The sequence below is a fragment of the Dermacentor variabilis genome, chromosome 4 (genome assembly GCF_050947875.1).
Source record: "Dermacentor variabilis isolate Ectoservices chromosome 4, ASM5094787v1, whole genome shotgun sequence".
NCBI classification, from domain to species: domain Eukaryota; kingdom Metazoa; phylum Arthropoda; class Arachnida; order Ixodida; family Ixodidae; genus Dermacentor; species Dermacentor variabilis.
The window spans coordinates 144,566,479-144,584,758 of NC_134571.1; the positions used below are offsets into that span (position 1 = coordinate 144,566,479).

At 45.8% G+C, this 18,280-nt stretch overlaps 1 protein-coding gene across 1 annotated transcript in view; it reads right to left on the reverse strand.

Moving 5' to 3' along the window:
- Positions 1 to 18,280, reverse strand: part of LOC142579877 (MAM and LDL-receptor class A domain-containing protein 1-like) — a 276,708-nt gene that overhangs the window by 5,145 nt on the left and 253,283 nt on the right. Inside the window, exons 60-61 of the mRNA XM_075690514.1 lie at positions 17,831 to 18,025; positions 7,738 to 7,875 (exon numbers count right to left, since the gene is read on the reverse strand). Coding sequence (XP_075546629.1) covers positions 7,738 to 7,875; positions 17,831 to 18,025 — 333 coding nt within the window. The remainder of the gene's footprint in view (positions 1 to 7,737; positions 7,876 to 17,830; positions 18,026 to 18,280) is intronic.

The following is an 18,280-nucleotide window of genomic DNA, read 5'->3' on the forward strand; positions in this document are numbered from 1 at the left end:
CGCGTGAGGAACGGTCACAAGACATTCGGCACATCAATAGGATATCGATGTCCTGGCACTGGAGGTAGAGAGAGAGAGAAAGTTCTTTATTGAAAATGCAGAGTGTTTCGCCAGCGTATTTTTGCCTACATGCTACTCTGCAGGGGATGGGATGGCCATAGAATATCCATAGGACATCATTGTTGTCACTAGGTCCTTATAAGAAAGGCGAAAAAATGAAAAATCTTTCATAGATGATTCCACGGCATAAACCTCCTAAGTAGCCATAGCTATCAAGCTATAGAAGCCAAGTTTTCATTTGTCGGCCAGTATCTGGTGGACTTCGACTTTTTGTTCATTATCCATTTTGAATTCGACTTATTGTAACGGACAACAGCGAACGTTCACATTCTTTGAAAAGTAGACCAAATCTGTACTGTAATACTATATAAGGATCTGCGAGTATATCATAAAAGATGGGATTAGTTTATTTACAAGATACTGGAGGGTTAGCGCAGTGCAAGGGACAGGACGGTCATTCAAGGCCAACAGGCAGCCGCCAGCTCTTCGCGAATTCCTCAACTTTCTTTGCCTTCGGCACCGCTGCGCAGCGTGACAGCTTCTCTACAAGGGAAGATTGGTTAAATAGCCCGATGATGGTGCAGTTTCCGTCCGGCAATGTGCATAGCTTGGTTTTCAGTGACGGCTGCTTCTGCGAAATCACTCCTGCGATGACGTATTGCACGTCACTCAAACGTGTAAGTATGACGTATTGGCCGATGTATCTTGACAGAAATTTCGTGTACAGCCCCTTGTTTCCGTGCAGGTTTCAAAAGCCAAAAGACTCCCTAGGGGCAAATATGACGAGCGTATGTCGAGCGTCGTAACGAGTCTTGGCATAGTCATCAGAGACGAGTGTCCTGATGCTAGCCATTCGACGCGCTTCTTCGGCATGACATAGAGTCTGGCTTACTGAAGAGTCATCATGTGGGGTCCATGGAAGGATAGTGTCGATAAACCTTTGGTGGGTGGCGGGCACAGAGAAGAAGTGCCCATAGCCTGTCACTGCGTGACTGGCAATATTGTAAACGTACATTAGACATGGTAAAATAGAATTCCAATTTTTGTAATCTGTGGAGACATTCACGACAAGCACGTCTGTCAGGGTGCGATTCGTGTGCTGAGTGAGGCCGTTTGTCTGCGTCTGGCATGGTGTCGAGTACCGGTAATTAGGTCCACAAAGGCGTAGCAGATCTTCAGCAACGTCCACCGTAACCTACCAGCTACAATCACTAATCACAATGCGTGGAGCACCGTGATGGTTAATGACGGAGTAGAGCAGTAAAGACGGAACGTCTTCTGCTGTAGCCGAAGCAAGCGCCGCCGTCTCAGTACACCAGGTCACATAATCGACACTATATTTCGGCGAAACCTTGTAGTAGACTTGGGGAAGGGACATAGCAGGTCCACAGCAACTTATTCAAAGGGAAAGGTTGGCGGCTTAACTGGCTGCAAGGCACCTGCAGGAGGTCACGTTGACTGCTTATGGCGTTGGCAAATAGCACAACGGGAAACGTACTGCGGCGCTGTCCTCCAGAGGTCAATCGAAACGCTGGCGCACTCGGTGCAGTGTCAGAGCAAATCCAAGGCGGCCTGACATGATATCATCGTGCATGGCGCGAGGGCTAATAGGTGTCAATCTCTGGGGATTCACGAGGAGAATTGGAGCGCTTCAGCATAAAAAATTCTTTTTGTACTATAATCGTGAAAATGAATGAAAGATGAGTCCTGTGCAGATGACCGAGCGGCGCCAACAATTGTACTGATGTAAGAGTCATGCTTTGCCCCAGACTTGAAGGCAATGGCATCAGGAAACTCTGCGGGTATGGCACGGAGGTATTCACATAGGTCAACATCCGTCACTGGCATACTTGCTGACGGAAGGCGAGATAAACCATCAGCATCAGTGTCGTATGTGATAGAACCGTCTTGTATGTGAGATAAAAGTCGTATTCTTGAAGCCCTAAAGACCACCGAGCTAATCGGCTTGATGAGCTGCGTAGTCCTATCAACCAGCAAAGAGAATGGTGTTCTATCACCACCCTGAAGTGGCGGCTGGCCAAATAGGATAGAAAGTAGAGGTTGGTGAAGACTACCGCTAGGAATTCAAGTTCCGTTGCGGTGTCAATCCGCTCAGCCGTGGTAAGAGTACGGCTTGCGTAGGCAATTACTTTCTGGCGCCCGCCATGTACGTTTATAAGTATTGTCCAACGCACACGTCACTAGCATCTGTGGGAAGCTTAGTTCGGTCTCAGCGTCAAGGTGACGCAACATTGAACCTGAGGTGAGCAGAAGTTTAAGTTGGCACAATGCAGACTCACACACGGTAGTTCAAATGAACGATCTCACCTTCTGAAGTAGTGAGGTGAGCGTCCTTAATGAAAGAACTTTACGAAAAGCTAAATTACGAACACAGTCCCAGGAAGCAAAGGAGGTCTTTTGCTGTCTTCGACTGGTTGAAGTAACGAACTGCTGCAAGCGCCTAGAGGGTCGGGGTGGATGAGTTTGCCATCGAGGAAGAACTACAACGCAAGGGTATGACGCTCGCCAAAGTGACATTATTTTACAGCTTAGAATAAAGAGGAAACCAAGAGGTGCTGCACATGACCCACCTCAGAAACATGAGTGCGTTGCTTGCATGCGTTGCGTTGTGAACACGACTTCACCAAAGCACCAAAGATGCGTAATCGCCCTCTTAATGAGTTTTTATTTTGTGGAGATAAACAGAGGAATAGATTTTCTAGCTCGTGGTTCATAGCACCAGCCCAAATGATTGTCAGTAAAAATGCACCCAATACCCAGGAACCGGATGCTTGCGTTGCTGTGCAGTTCATGCGGAATTAGCAGAGCTTTTAAACATTCTTCAGGAACCGGATGCTTGTGTTGCTGGGTAGTTCATGCAAAATTAGCAGAGATTTTAGGCATTTTTCTGCGATGGACAGTACTTTAGGGGCTCCTCAATTAAATCTGACGTGTTGCTATCTAAACGAAACAAAAATATCATCGATATATCTAAAACCTTTGAACACCTTCTTATGTGGAAGTTGAGTGGCTAGTCTTTTGTCCAGGTGCGACAGAAATAAATCGCTGAGTCTGAGGCCATACATCATCCTCTGCATGTCCTGCTTTTGCAAATAGCAACTGTTCTCGCACTTATTAAAGTCAGACTTAAAATAATACTGTAACAGCGCTACAGGGTGCCCTCACAGACGTCATGTCTCAGGGCTGCCACGCCAACGTGGTAATCCTTCACACATAAATTAGTATGTCGTCATGAGGCAACGATTAGTAAAATTCACTAATGTCAATTAAAAAGGCTCTTAAATTCTTCTCGGGATTCGATCTCACAAAGCGAGATATCCCGTCAGAACACGAGACTTTTGACATACGCAGTAGGTTGCCGATTGTTTTCCTTGCAGACAAGAGAAACCAGAAAAGTCGCAGCTTCACCCGAAAGGCGAAGCATCGATTGCGAAACCAAATTACCGGACAGCCATTCGAAGTAAGGATAGTACTTTTATCGGCCATATCAACTTGAAAACAGTCGCCTGTTAACTACAGTAACAAGGATGTTGTCAGTGCGCACAGCAAACATGAACACATCGTATTCTATGACCGCGGACACTCCCTCTCAGAACGCTGGCGTGAGGAAACGCGGCAGCAGCAGCGAGCGAAGTGATACTCGTGCTATCTATTGCTCCAGTGCAAAGTGAACGCCGAGAACACAAAGCACGCACTAAGCTACGACCCGCCGGCACAACTAGACTTTTCCCCAACGCAGGTCGCTCTCAAGATACGGCCGCACAACCGCACGCAGCCGTCACATGCACAGTTGCAGCCGGAATAGAACGCCGCCCCTACCCTTCTCCCCCTCCGGTCACTCGCAACGTTAGGTGCCTAGCCCGCCCCGGAAGACGGCGTACTTCCTCTCAGCCTCTGTCCCTTTCGCGCGTGTGAGATTCAGCCGTGATCGTCGTCTTTCTCTCGCACATACAGCGTAGACTTTCGGCTATGTTGTTGCCGCCCTTCGAATTTGTACGGAACCTCACGGTGACGACGACACCGACGGAAGGAATGCGCTTGGAGTGTCGATGTAATTGCTACCGCAGCAAAACGAGTCCGAAGGATATGCTTACAATCGAAACACATTTGTACACCATGTGCAGATTTGGCTTTTCGTGCACGGACACATCATGACTGATTACCCCCGCTATCCTCGTACCGCCAACAATGGCTGCTGTGTAAACTAATAAAAGGGGAAAAAATTTGTTGATATGTAAATTGAAGCTAACTGACCTCTTGCATGAATCTAAACTAATTTTGCCCATTTCTCTATAACGAAAGTATTCTGCAATTTAACAGGCCAAAACTATTTTTACCTCTTAAATGCCCATTTGCTTGAGATACTCATATGAGATACTTCTATAATTACACATTTTCATATCAGCTCCTACTAGTTTGCACTAATCAATTGGCTAGCGTGTCGAGGCCGCAAAGAAGGCGTAGTGCTATGACACCCCATAGTTATTTTGCATGCTGGCGCATATGCAAGTAGTGCTTGAACAGAACGATTTACCAACGTTATTAGCAGCACCTGGAACTCCGATGTTGATAATTTTGATGGCAAGTTGGATTTTAACGCGATAGCGTTAAGGAGCTCGTGTCGCAGAAAAGCCGGTGTCGTCGGCGTCGGCGTCGGTGTCGGCGTCGGCGTCCGCGGCGTTGGCCGTGAGCGATAAATCACGGCAGGCACTTCATAAATAAAAAGCAACTTCCAAGATGGGCTGGGTGGGAATCGAACCAGGGTCTCCGGAGTGTGAGACGGAGACGTTACCACTGAGCCACGAGTTCGATGCTCCAAAGCAGTACAAAAGCGCCTCTAGTGAACGCGGTGTTACCTTAGAAACGAGCTGTTTCTAAGGCTCAGGCGTGCGTCGCTTGCTGAGGCGCACATTTCGTTGTCGCGCCGAACGCTGCGTTGCTCGACGCTCACCGCGTCCGATGCGGGGCGCGTAGTCGCTGCGCCGTAGCCCATTGTCTTACACCCCTTGGCGGGTCGACGGGAACGCTGTCGCGTTCCACTCTTAAAGGCGAAGCTTAAGCGTCCTCCAATTTTTAGACTTTGCCGTGGGCCCACTTTGTGCATCGCATGTATCCGATAAAAGAGCCTCGTTCAAAGATTGAGTGTCGTATAAGTACAGCAAAACTTCGTTCATACGTTAAAAAAAAGAAAACGCGAAGAAAACGTACTAACTGGGAAGACGTACGATCCGAAGTAATATTTAAAAAAATTGGAGGACGCTTAAGCTTCGCCTTCAAGAGTGGAACGCGACAGCGTTCCCGTCGACCCGCCAAGGGGGGTAAGACAATGGGCTACGGCGCAGTAACTACGCGCCCCGCATCGGACGCGGTGAGCGTCGAGCAACGCAGCGTTCGGCGCGACAACGAAATGTGCGCCTGAGCAAGCGACGCACGCCTGAGCCTTAGAAACAGCTCGTTTCTAAGGCAACACCGCGTTCACTAGAGGCGCTTTTGTACCGCTTTGAAGGATCGAACTCGTGGCTCAGTGTAATAAAGAAAAAAAATCTCATGGCTCAGTGGTAACGTTTCCGTCTCACACTCCGGAGGCCCTGGTTCGATTCCCACCCAGCCCATCTTGCAAGTTGTTTTTTATTCATGAAGTGCCTGCTGGGATTTATCGCTCACGGCCAACGCCGCCGACACCGACGCCGACGACACCGGCTTTTCTGCGACACGAGCTCCTTAACGCTGTCGCGTTAAAAATTGAGAGATACAACTATTGTTTACATCTACGTACTGCGAAGCGTCGCGCGGATCCTAGTGGCACGAGACGCGGACGCGCATCTAGCTGGTGGTGCTCGAGCGGCCCGAGACGCGTTTTGTTGTTTTCCTTTTGCCTGGTATTTTTTAAGAGGGCGACGGGAAACCGAAACGAACGAGATTTGGTGGGCGATGCCGGATGCAGCCAAAGCGAAACGTAATACCCAAATCGTGCCGCCTGCAGCAGGGAACGCCGGTGCGTTCGTATTGTCGCCTACTAAAAGTGTAAAGCACGCTAATGATGGCACTGCGCACCACGCGCAGTAAAACAGATAAGATGCTTATCGCAATAGGTTTGGCGCTGATAACTGTGAACGCGGCGTGCGACGACCCGGGCGGAGATTTGCTGGTACCGGAATAAGAAAGTGTGCGCGCAGTCGCTTTCACGTGAGACGGGGAGCTATATACTGTCCTCGCTCACGCGCGCCTCCCGCCTTTTCTTGTTCACATGGGATCTAGCGGCAGGAAAATGTATACGATCGCAGTATGCAGGAGCGTTTCGGTTATCTCCTATTAAAAGCGTGCGCTACGCTTCCTACGGCACCACGTGCTGTGAAACGCATAGGTTCAGATGCTTATCGCAGTAGTATTGGTGGTGATAGCTATAAATGCCGCAGCAACGACTCGGGAGAAGATTTGCTGGTACCGGCCAACTATATGCTGTTCGCGATCGCGCGCGCCTCGCGCATTTTATTACATGGTATCTAGTTGCAGGAAACCGCATCATACGATCACAATTTGGCGACGTGTGAACGTCAGCGGGTAAAAATGTGCTTCCCGCGATCGCATAATCCGGTAACAGACGAGCGTATCTCTTTTGGGTCATTGTTTGTGTTCTCGATTGCGAACGTTGGCGCCGGGAAAACGTACCTAATGGGCAGGCATGAAAGGAGTTCTACTGTATTCAGATGAGCAGCTGCGCTAAGACAGAGGCTATAACATGAAAGTACATGTCACAACATGCACACGCTGAACCTTAAATTCGCCACAGGGCGTTAGTTCAACTGTAGCACAAGCAGCAGGTCCGCGTTTTTTTCCCCACTTAGATCAAGCCCATCCCCGCCTGGGAAAAAATGAAACTGTCTCAGGCAAAACTTAGAGAACGCATCATTGCACTCGCAACAGCTTTGCGATGCGGAGATTCGCAACCCATGTGGCTCTTCGGCGCCAATCTTCTGGTGCAAGGGGAAATTTCTCAAAGGAAATAGACTTGTCTGTGCATCTTGCTGATGAACGCTGCCGCAAGCAGAATGATTTTTTGGCTGTAATGCGTTTCTTACGCTGCGGCACCATCGTTCTAGAAGCGCACCTGATCACAGTATTAGGGCTATACGAAGGCTGCAGAAGGAGCGTCTGCTTCGATCTTCGTGCGAGGTTTCCTGCGCTTGCCGCTAAGTTTCACATTAATCTCTGGATGCGCGCATAGCAACCAGCGTCTTAGAGTCTGTCGTGATGCAGTGGCCAATCACGGGGGGTACTCCAAGTCACCCTGGAAGTTTTGTGAATACTTAAGACTGAAATTCCTCCTTCGAAGAAAGTGAGAGCTGTCTGGGAACTCGTGAACGCCGTCAAAAGTGAACACCCTTCATCCCACACCGCCCCTCCCAAAGAAAACCTTTACCTAATGCTAAATTCACAAATTCGCATTATTTATCGCATAACCTGATGCCGTGTTTTAGTATATTGGAGCAACTATCCAATAAGCTAAGCGAGACATCTGAAAATGTAATCAAGAAAATTTTTGTGAATTACGTGAGAATTTTCATGAACGACTTCATACTTTCCGAAAGTTGTCAACCAATATTGAATTCGTGGAAGTCAAACATTTACCACACCCAAATCCCTTCCTATACTCACCCCCGCAGAGAGATTCATCAGCACTGCCGAAGCAGTCTTCATGACCATCGCAGAGGAGCAAACGTGGAAGGCAAGTGTCAGGATACTTAGTTGGACAATAGAACTTATCTTCGCTACATAGGTTGGTGCTCTTCTCACCTGTAAGATAGAAAGTATTGACGTAGGTATTATAAAAAAACGTCACAATTGAGCTCGATGGGCGAAACATTGACACCGACAGCAGTACTAATATATTGCACAATGCATGGCGCACAGTCCTATGGGCACTATGAATTACAGGAAACGTTCACTTTCTAAATTAACACGCAAGGTTTGATGCACACAAGAACGCTCATAAACAGGGTCCTATCGATGATAAAGAGCACACATGGCCATCAATGACAACATACAGATGTGGAGACTGCGTTTTTTTTTGTTCAGAATGAAATAGAACTTGCTCATGAAGATATGTATATTCTGTGTAACATTAACTGGGTGCGATTCTAAAGACGTAGTCATAAGCGAAGTTTTTTATAGTAAATATTACGTGGCACACTATGAATACAGATACATGCAATTCTCAAATACTTGACATGTTTTGCCCTGGTAGTCTGCAGTTTGTATGATTGTTGCAGTGCATTTATAGTAATTATTTTCAGTGTCCTTCCATCCAGCGGGCAAAGGAAGCCGCCGGGAGGCAAGTACTCTACGCCGCAACCTCGGCGGGTGCCCGAGCCCACTACGACGCGAATCTTTCTGATTCGAACTAAAGTCTTGCTACTCACTCCTTCCGATTTAAATGGCAAGCAACGCTCTCAATACATTAAATCGAATGGCTTTGACCAGTATTTTTTGTTACTTAGAGAGACAGAGAGATGCAAATGAGAGAAAGGCAGGGAGGTTAACCAGAGTTAGAACCTCCGGTTTGCTACCCTGCACTAGGCGAAGGGAAATGGCAATTAAAGACGGGAAGAACAGCGTGAAAAAAATAAAAGCGTGAAGTTTGTCATTCACGTATGAAATGGTTCTGACCTGTCTTCTTTTGTTACTTTCTTCGTTACTGCGGACAGCGTAATTGAAATTGAGTGCCTCTTTCACACAAAATGTACACCTTGTTCTTCATGCTAGGTAATAATGTGTTACCATTTTGTTATCAATTACTTGCAATGAATAATTAGGAAAGATACATGCAAAGCAAAGTTCCGAACAATAGGAAAATTGTGCTTTTGTTGTAGATTCAGAGCTATGATGAACTGATAATCAGAATGTGAAAACTAATTCATCGAAGACTATTCCGTATGACATATGCTTCACGCTCAAGGACCGCTAGATGCGTCATTCAATGGTCGTTGAGAGATAGGCTGGCATTGACAAGGTGTCGTAGAAAGCAGTAATGAAAGTAGCCATAGCAGATCATATGGGATTTGGAGCCTAACCTTTTAGGAGCACTTTGGCCGACAATGGTGTTGTTCGCTTTCGTTAAGCCATAATCGTTCTTGAAATAGGTATATGCACAGTACCTTAGTGGTTATGGCAGTCAGCTGCTAAGTTCGAGGACGTGGGTGTTATCTTTGGCACTGCAACCGCAGTTCGATGGAGGACAAACGCAAAAGCGCTCGTGTACTCATATTTTGGTGCAGGTTAAAAAACCCTACTTGGTGGAAATTATTCCGGATCCTTCAGTATATTGTGCCCCTTATAATGAGACCGTGGTTTCGCACGTAAAACTCCAGAATTTATTAATTTTTCATGTGCCGAGTAATAATTTTTGCATGTGCAAAAAATAACAATTTTCGCATTCGAAAACACCAAGCATTCGCTTTTCTCACCTATTTTCCAAATGTGGACGAAGACGCTGGTCGTATGCAAGAGTGTGTTATACCTCGATAATGGAGGCACGCCACCGTACGGAACAAGGTCATGCAACTGCCATTCTTTCTGCAGGCCGCCCTTCAGTGGGCCATCGCCCCTCTGCCCAACTGCTTCGTACGTAGCGAGGTAGCCTGGACGCTCCATCGCCGCCTGCCATCTCACACGGAATACCTGCCCGTCCAACCCGAAGCGGATTATCGTCTTTTCACTTTGCCTCCGTTCCTGGCCACGAACGCACTTTCCGTCTGGCAACGTGGCTGTACTATCAGCGAGGCCGCCCCGTCCCAGCTGCTACTTAAACCGGAACTCTTTCTCGGCCCGTCGGGGCACGCCACCGTACGGAACAAGGTCATGCAACTGCCATTCTTTCTACAGGTTAGTTACCTTGAAAACGCAAGCTGCTTCCGTGCCAATGAACGTTTTGTAATAGCGGTGTCGTGCACTCCTGAGTTGATTAACAGTTGTCGCAATCATTTATGCAAGTTGTTATGCTCCTGTTACGTTACCTTTCACAATGTATCTCTTTTGCTTATACTGGCTGGCGACGTGGAATTGAACCCCGGCCCTGTCACAGGCACTGCTTCTTCACTTGAATCTATTTCCAAAGCACTAACTCGCTTAGAATCTTCCCAAAGCACCATGTTAAATGAACTCGCACTAATCCGCACTTCCCAAACTAACATTGAAGCTACGATCAGTGCTCTTTCTGCTCGTGTTGATATGTTAAAAAAAAGAGTTGATGAAGTTAAATCGCTGCACTCACAGCCTTCTTATGGCACAAGTGACGCTAATCTTTAAATTAAATTATGGGGTTTTACGCGCCAAAACCACTGTCTGATTATGAGGCACGCCGTAGTGGAGGACTCCAGAAATTTTGACCACCTGGGGTTCATTAACGTGCACCTAAATCTAAGTACACGGGTGTTTTCCCGAATGCGGCCGCCATGGCCGATGTCGCTAATCTGGGTTGCCAATTAAAAGCGCTGGCTGGAAAATGTGACGGCGTGGAAAACCGACAAAGGCGTCCTAACCTGCTGTTCTTGGGAATTGCTGATGCTAACAACGATAGCTGGGCACAATCAGAAATGCACGTAACCTCATTCTTATCCGAGAAGCTTAACATTTCCATTGCAGCGGCTGATTTAGAGCGTGCACACAGACTAGGTCAAATTCATCATCGCCAAATTCGCACGTTTTAAAGATACAACAGCAATCCTTCAAGCAGCTTCCAAACTTAAAGGCTCCTGTTTTGCGGTTCGCGAGGATTTCTCTACGCGCGTGCGCGCAGCACGCAAAAGTTATATTCGTTTGGTATACAAACGGGCTCCCAATTTAAAATTAGTTTTGACAGGCTCATCATAGAAAAACCAGCAGTTTGTCTATGACGCCGAGTCTGATTCAGTCATAGAACTAACAAGGTGACCATCAACTCGAATTGAGAATCTTCCATTATCCCACTCTACCCAACCCAGTTTTGCGCCGTCAAGGAGCCCCACGTTTCACACAATTAAAGTTATGTTAACCAATGCTCGAAGCTTCATGCCGAAAAAAGAAACACTCTAAACGATCATCACGGATGATGACACTGACACTGTTGTGATCACAGAGTCATCGCTAAACTCTGATATCCAGGACCACGAACTTCTGAACAACCCATCGTATACCGTTTATAGGCAAGATAGGACCGGTCGTCGGGGGGGGGGGGGGGGGGGGGTGTCTTGGTATTTGTCAAACAATGGCTCGTCTCTTTTAGCTTATCTACTGAAAGTCACCACGAGATCCTTTGTCTCAAGATAGTACGGCCGACAAGCACGACCATACTGATTTCTTGTTACCGTCCCCCTGATTGTGACATTACTTTTACATCATCATCATCATCATCATCAGCCTGGTTACGCCCACTGCAGGGCAAAGGCCTCTCCCATACTTCTCCAACAACCCTGGTCATGTACTAATTGTGGCCATGCCGTCCCTGCAAACTTCTTAATCTCATCCGCCCACCTGACTTTCTGCCGCCCCCTGCTACGCTTCCCTTCCCTTGGGATCCAGTCCGTAACCCTTAATGACCATCGGTTATCTTCCCTCCTCATTACATGTCCTGCCCATGCCCATTTCTTTTTCTTGATTTCAACTAAGATGTCATTAACTCGCGTTTGTTCCCTCACCTAATCTGCTCTTTTCTTATCCCTTAACGTTACACCTATCATTCTTCTTTCCATAGCTCGTTGTGTCGTCCTCAATTTGAGTAGAACCCTTTTCGTAAGCCTCCAGGTTTCTGCCCCGTAGGTGAGTACTGGTAAGACACAGCTATTATACACTTTTCTCTTGAGGGATAACGGCAACCTGCTGTTCATGATTTGGGAATGCCTGCCAAACGCACTCCAGCCCATTCTTATTCTTCTGATTATTTCCGTCTCATGATCCGGATCCGCCGTCACTACCTGCCCTAAGTAGATGTATTCCCTTACGACTTCCAGTGCCTCGCTGCCTATTGTAAATTGCTGTTCTCTCCCGAGACTGTTAAGCATTACTTTAGTTTTCTGCATATTAATTTTTAGACCCACTCTTCTGCTTTGCCTCTCCAGGTCAGTGAGCATGCATTGCAATTGGTCCCCTGAGTTACTAACCAAGGCAATATCATCAGCGAATCGCAAGTTACTAAGGTATTCTCCATTAACTTTTATCCCCAATTCTTCCCAATCCAGGTCTCTGAATACCTCCTGTAAACATGCTGTGAATAGCATTGGAGATATCGTATCTCCCTGCCTGACGCCTTTCTTTATTGGGATTTTGTTGCTTGCTTTATGGAGGACTACGGTGGCTGTGGAGCCGCTATAGATATCTTCCAGTATTTTTACATATGGCTCATCTACACCCTGATTCCGTAATGCCTCCATGACTGCTGAGGTTTCGACTGAATCAAACGCTTTCTCGTAATCAATGAAAGCTATATACAACGGTTGCTTATATTCTGCAAATTTCTCTATCACTTGATTGATAGTGTGAATATGGTCTATTGTTGAGTAGCCTTTACGGAATCCTGCCTGGTCATTTGGTTGACAGAAATCTAAGGTGTTCCTGATTCTATTTGCAATTACCTTATAGAATCAGGAACATTACATTTACAAACGAACTTAATTCCTACGTATCCAATCCAATCTCCCGTTTTCCTCGTGCTAATCTCGTGCTATGCGGCGACTTGAACTTCCCGGATATTGACTGGGAAAACTGCATGGCTTCTACCCGCGCGTCCAAAGGTTTCCTAGAAGCAGTTCTTATGTACAATCTTAGCCAAGTAGTTACCTGACCTACTCGCAGTAATAACATTCTTGATTCAGTACTTACTACCAATAATGAACTAATAAATTCATAACAGTATGTTAAAGGTGTTAGCGACCACAACATCTTGTTTTTTAACATAGCTATAGAACTTCCCACGCGCCAGCCGTCTACTAAATACAGCCGAGATTACAATAAAGCAAACTTTGCAGAAATTAACAATGAGCCAGAATCATTTCTTGGCGACTTCCATCAATCAGTCCCTTCCAGAACAGTTGAGCAAAACTGGTTACTCTATAAACATAAACTTTTGTCTCTTCTTGATGCTCATGTTCCTCTTGTACGTATTCGCGGGGATGCCGGCAGACCCTGGTATTCGAACAACCTTAGAATAACTCTCTAGGAAAAAAAAGCGCATTTTTCGCGAACTCAAACGACGCAACAATTCGCAAAAATGGGAAAGATACTTGACGGTATTGCGGGAATACACAAGTTTGCTGAGACAATCTAAACGCAAATATTTCCACCAGAACCTGCTGAGCATTCTGCGTGTCAACTCTTGCAAATTCTGAACGTCATTATCACTTAAACGTTCTTCATATCATAGTAACGCATTAATCAACTCGGACGGGTCTCCTAATTCAGTGAATCAGCGTCCCGATGTCATGAACTGTTATTTTTGCTCGGTTTTCAGTAATGAACCTCCCACTGATATTCCTACGTTGCCATGCACTCACTTTTCGGAAATGCCGGCTGTTATTATAAATACTCAAGGAATCTCCAATTTAATCGATAACCTTAAGCTTTCCAGTGCGCCAGGCCCAGACGGCATAACGGCCAAAGCTTTCATGATCATCATCATCATCAGCCTGGTTACGCCCACTGCAGCGCAAAGGCCTCTCCCATACTTCTCCAACAACCCCGGTCATGTACTAACTGTGGCCATGCCGTCCCTGCAAACTTCTTAATCTCATCCGCCCACCTGACTTTCTGCCGCCCCCTGCTACGCTTCCCTTCCCTTGGGATCCAGTCCGTAACCCTTAATGACCATCGGTTATCTTTCCTCCTCATTACATGTCCTGCCCATGCCCATTTCTTTTTCTTGATTTCAACTAAGATGTCATTAACTCGCGTTTGTTCCCTCACCCAATCTGCTCTTTTCTTATGCCTTAACGTTACACCTATCATCCTTCTTTCCATAGCTCGTTGTGTCGTCCTCAATTTGAGTAGAACCCTTTTCGTAAGCCTCCAGGTTGCTGCCCCGTAGGTGAGTACTGGTAAGACACAGCTATTATATACTTTTCTCTTGAGGGATAACGGCAACCTGCTGTTCATGATTTGGGAATGCCTGCCAAACGCACTCCAGCCCATTCTTATTCTTCTGATTATTTCCGTCTCATGATCCGGATCCGCCGTCACTACCAGCCCTAAGTAGATGTATTCCCTTACGACTTCCAGTGCCTCGCTGCCTATTGTAAATTGCTGTTCTCTCCCGAGACTGTTAAGCATTACTTTAGTTTTCTGCAGATTAATTTTTAGACCCACTCTTCTGCTTTGCCTCTCCAGGTCAGTGAGCATGTATTGCAATTGGTCCCCTGAGTTACTAAGCAAGGCAATATCATCAGCGAATCGCAAGTTACTAAGGTATTCTTCATTAACTTTTATCCCCAATTCTTCCCAATCCAGGTCTCTGAATACCTCCTGTAAACACGCTGTGAACAGCATTGGAGATATCGTATCTCCCTGCCTGACGCCTTTCTTTATTGGGATTTTGTTGCTTGCTTTATGGAGGACTACGGTGGCTGTGGAGCCGCTATAGATATCTTCCAGTATTTTTACATATGGCTCATCTACACCCTGATTCCGTAATGCCTCCATGACTGCTGAGGTTTCGACTGAATCAAACGCTTTCTCGTAATCAATGAAAGCTATATACAACGGTTGCTTATATTCTGCACATTTCTCTATCACTTGATTGATAGTGTGAATATGGTCTATTGTTGAGTAGCCTTTACGGAATCCTGCCTGGTCCTTTGGTTGACAGAAGTCTAAGGTGTTCCTGATTCTATTTGCAATTACCTTAGTAAATACTTTGTAGGCAACGGACAGTAAGCTGATCGGTCTATAATTTTTCAAGTCTTTGGCGTCCCCTTTCTTATGGATTAGGATTATGTTAGCGTTCTACCAAGATTCCGGTACGCTCGAGGTCATGAGGCATTGCGTATACAGGGTGGCCAGTTTCTCTAGAACAATCTGTGCACCATCCTTCAACAAATCTGCTGTTACCTGATCCTCCCCAGCTGCCTTCCCCCTTTATATATCTCCTAAGGCTTTCTTTACTTCTTCCGGCGTTACCTTCGGGATTTCGAATTCCTCTAGACTATTTTCTCTTCCATTATCGTCGGGCGTGCCACTGGTACTGTATAAATCTCTATAGAACTCCTCAGCCACTTGAACTATCTCATCCATATTAGTAATGATATTGCCGGCTTTGTCTCTTAGCGCATACATCTGATTCTTGCCAATTCCTAGTTTCTTCTTCACTGTTTTTAGGCTTCCTCCGCTCCTGAGAGCATGTTCAATTCTATCCATATTATACTTCCTTATGTCAGCTGTCTTACGCTTGTTGATTAACTTCGAAAGTTCTGCCAGTTCTATTCTAGCTGTAGGGTTAGATGCTTTCATACATTGGCGTTTCTTGATCAGATCTTTCGTCTCCTGCGATAGTTTGCTGGTATCCTGCCTAACGGAGTTACCACCGACTTCCATTGCACACTCCTTAATGATGCCCACAAGATTGTCGTTCATTGCTTCAACACTAAGGTCCTCTTCCTGAGTTAAAGCTGAATACCTGTTCTGTAGCTTGATCTGGAATTCCTCTATTTTCCCTCTTACCGCTAACTCATTGATCGGCTTGTTATGTACCAGTTTCTTCCGTTCCCTCCTCAGGTCTAGGCTTATTCGAGTTCTTACCATCCTGTGGTCACTGCAGCGCACCTTGCTGAGCACGTCCACATCTTGTATGATGCCAGGGTTAGCGCAGAGTATGAAGTCTATTTCATTTCTAGTCTCGCCGTTCGGGCTCCTCCACGTCCACTTTCGGCTATCCCGCTTGCGGAAGAAGGTATTCATTATCCTCATATTATTCTGTTCCTCAAAGCTTTAAAGGGTACCAAATCTCAATCTAGCCACTTCTTGAAATTGATTTTCACTCAATATATTGCCTCTTCCACTATTCCGAATGCTTGGAAAATTAGCAGTATTGTACCTGTGTACAAATCTGGTTGTCGTTCCAGGCCATGAAATTACCGCCCTATTTCCCTAACCTGCATACTTTGTAAAATTCTAGAGCATATATTGTACTCCAGCATTGCATCTCGTTTAGACAAGCACTCTTTTTTCTTTCCCAATAAACATAGATTGAGACGAGGATACTCATGTGAAACACAGCTGTTCGAATTCACCACAGATCTTCACCTCCACCTTGACTCCCGTTTCCAAACCGACGTTATCTATCTTGACTTTGCAAAGGCGTTTGATCGTGTCGCCCATCTACGGCTTAACGCGAAACTTGCTTGCCTTAATCTCGACCCACTTGTATTGTCCTGGATTGAATGTTTTCTCACAAACCACTCACAACACACTGTCATCGATAACCTCAAGTCGACAATTAGGCCAGTCTTGTCAGGTGTACCACAGGGCTCTGTGCTCGGACCTGTTTTGTTTCTAATTTTTATAAATGACCTCCCTAATAGCATTCTTTAATCAATTCGGTTATTCACTAATGACTGCGTATTGTATCGGCGCATATCCTCCCATAATGGCCAACTAATACTCCTGGAAGACCTAAGCAAAATAGCAAATTGGTGCTCTATTCGGCTCATGTCCCTCAACGTTTCCAAGTGCAAGTACATGTGTGTAACTCACAAGCGGGACATCATTAACCATCATTACTTTCTTAATTCCACACCCCTGACTAAAGTTGACTCTTACCGTTATCTAGGCGTTACTATCACTAATCAGCTTACGTTGTGTGCGCACATAACTCAATTACAAACGACTGTTCTAAATCACTTCGCCTACTCAAAAGATCGATTTTCCTATCTCCTGTTCCCGTACGTAAGCTCGCATATGAAACATTCATTCGGACGAAACTTGAGTATGCCTCAGCAATCTGGAACCCTCACCAGTCTTATCTTACTAACTCACTCGAAGCAATGCAGAATCGCGCAGCGCGTTTTATCGCTTCAAACTATGACTGACATACAAGTATAAGCGGCATTAAATAATCCCTCAGCATCCCTAGCCTAACACTTCGTAGCAAGATTTGACAACTTTCCCTTTTCTACAAACTATATTACAATTCCCCCCCCCCATCTCAGGAACACTCTCTTACTTCCGCCCAACCGCTTTTCTAAGCGTCTCATTAGCAACCTGAGTCTACAACGTCTCCATGGTTCCTGTAATGCCTTCAACAACTCTTTCTTACCTAGTGATATTGAATTATGGAACGCGCAACCCAACGGCATAGTAAATGAAAGTAATCCAGATAAATTTAGACACCTCTTGTCATGTTTTCTAAACCCTTAACCTACCACTACTATGCTTTTACTCTAATGTCTAGCTTTGTTTTACTACTTTTCTGTCATATTGCCGGTTGTGTTGCCATTTCTACTGCCGGTTCGTACCTTACTTTGTTTTGTTTTTTAATTTTTCTTGCCCAGTGTCTACTAGCATGTATACTAAGTTTGGTTATCGTTGTACAAATGAGTTAACCATTGTATAATAATGACCATAGTGTTTGGTGATGCTCTTGCCCCCCCCCCTTATGTGATACCCTGAAAAGGGTCCTTCAGGGACAATAAATGATGATGATGATGATGATGATGATTATTATTATGATGATACAGCATATTTTCTGGACAAAAAAGACTGTTGTACGCTGACCTAGGGAAGTACTTACTGCATATTTCATCGAGTCCATTAGGACAATCAGAAACATCATCACACAGCAACAAGGCGGGAATGCAGGTGACGCCATCTCTGCAGCTGAATTCACCGCGAGAGCACTCCGACGATGGTTCTGTCGAGTGTGGGCCTGGTGCTGCAGTTGACGCTGTTGTTAATTTAGCGCTTGCTGATGGAGTTGCTGGTCGCTCTGAAAGGTAGAAACAATACTAGCTCGTTACACGGCTCAAAATAAAAGTGTGGTACGACAGATCTACATAAGTTGTCATCAACGCAATTTTGTAGAGAGCGGGTACTTGTAGAAGATGGGTGTTGTTATTTTATCAGCAAAATCAAACAGCTTCTTCTCTACCTCGAGTGGTATCGTAGAATGAAAAAATAGAAGTGAATTACCAGCGTCGTAACGCGAGTGGAGGAAAACTGTGCATGTAGAAATGTAACACTC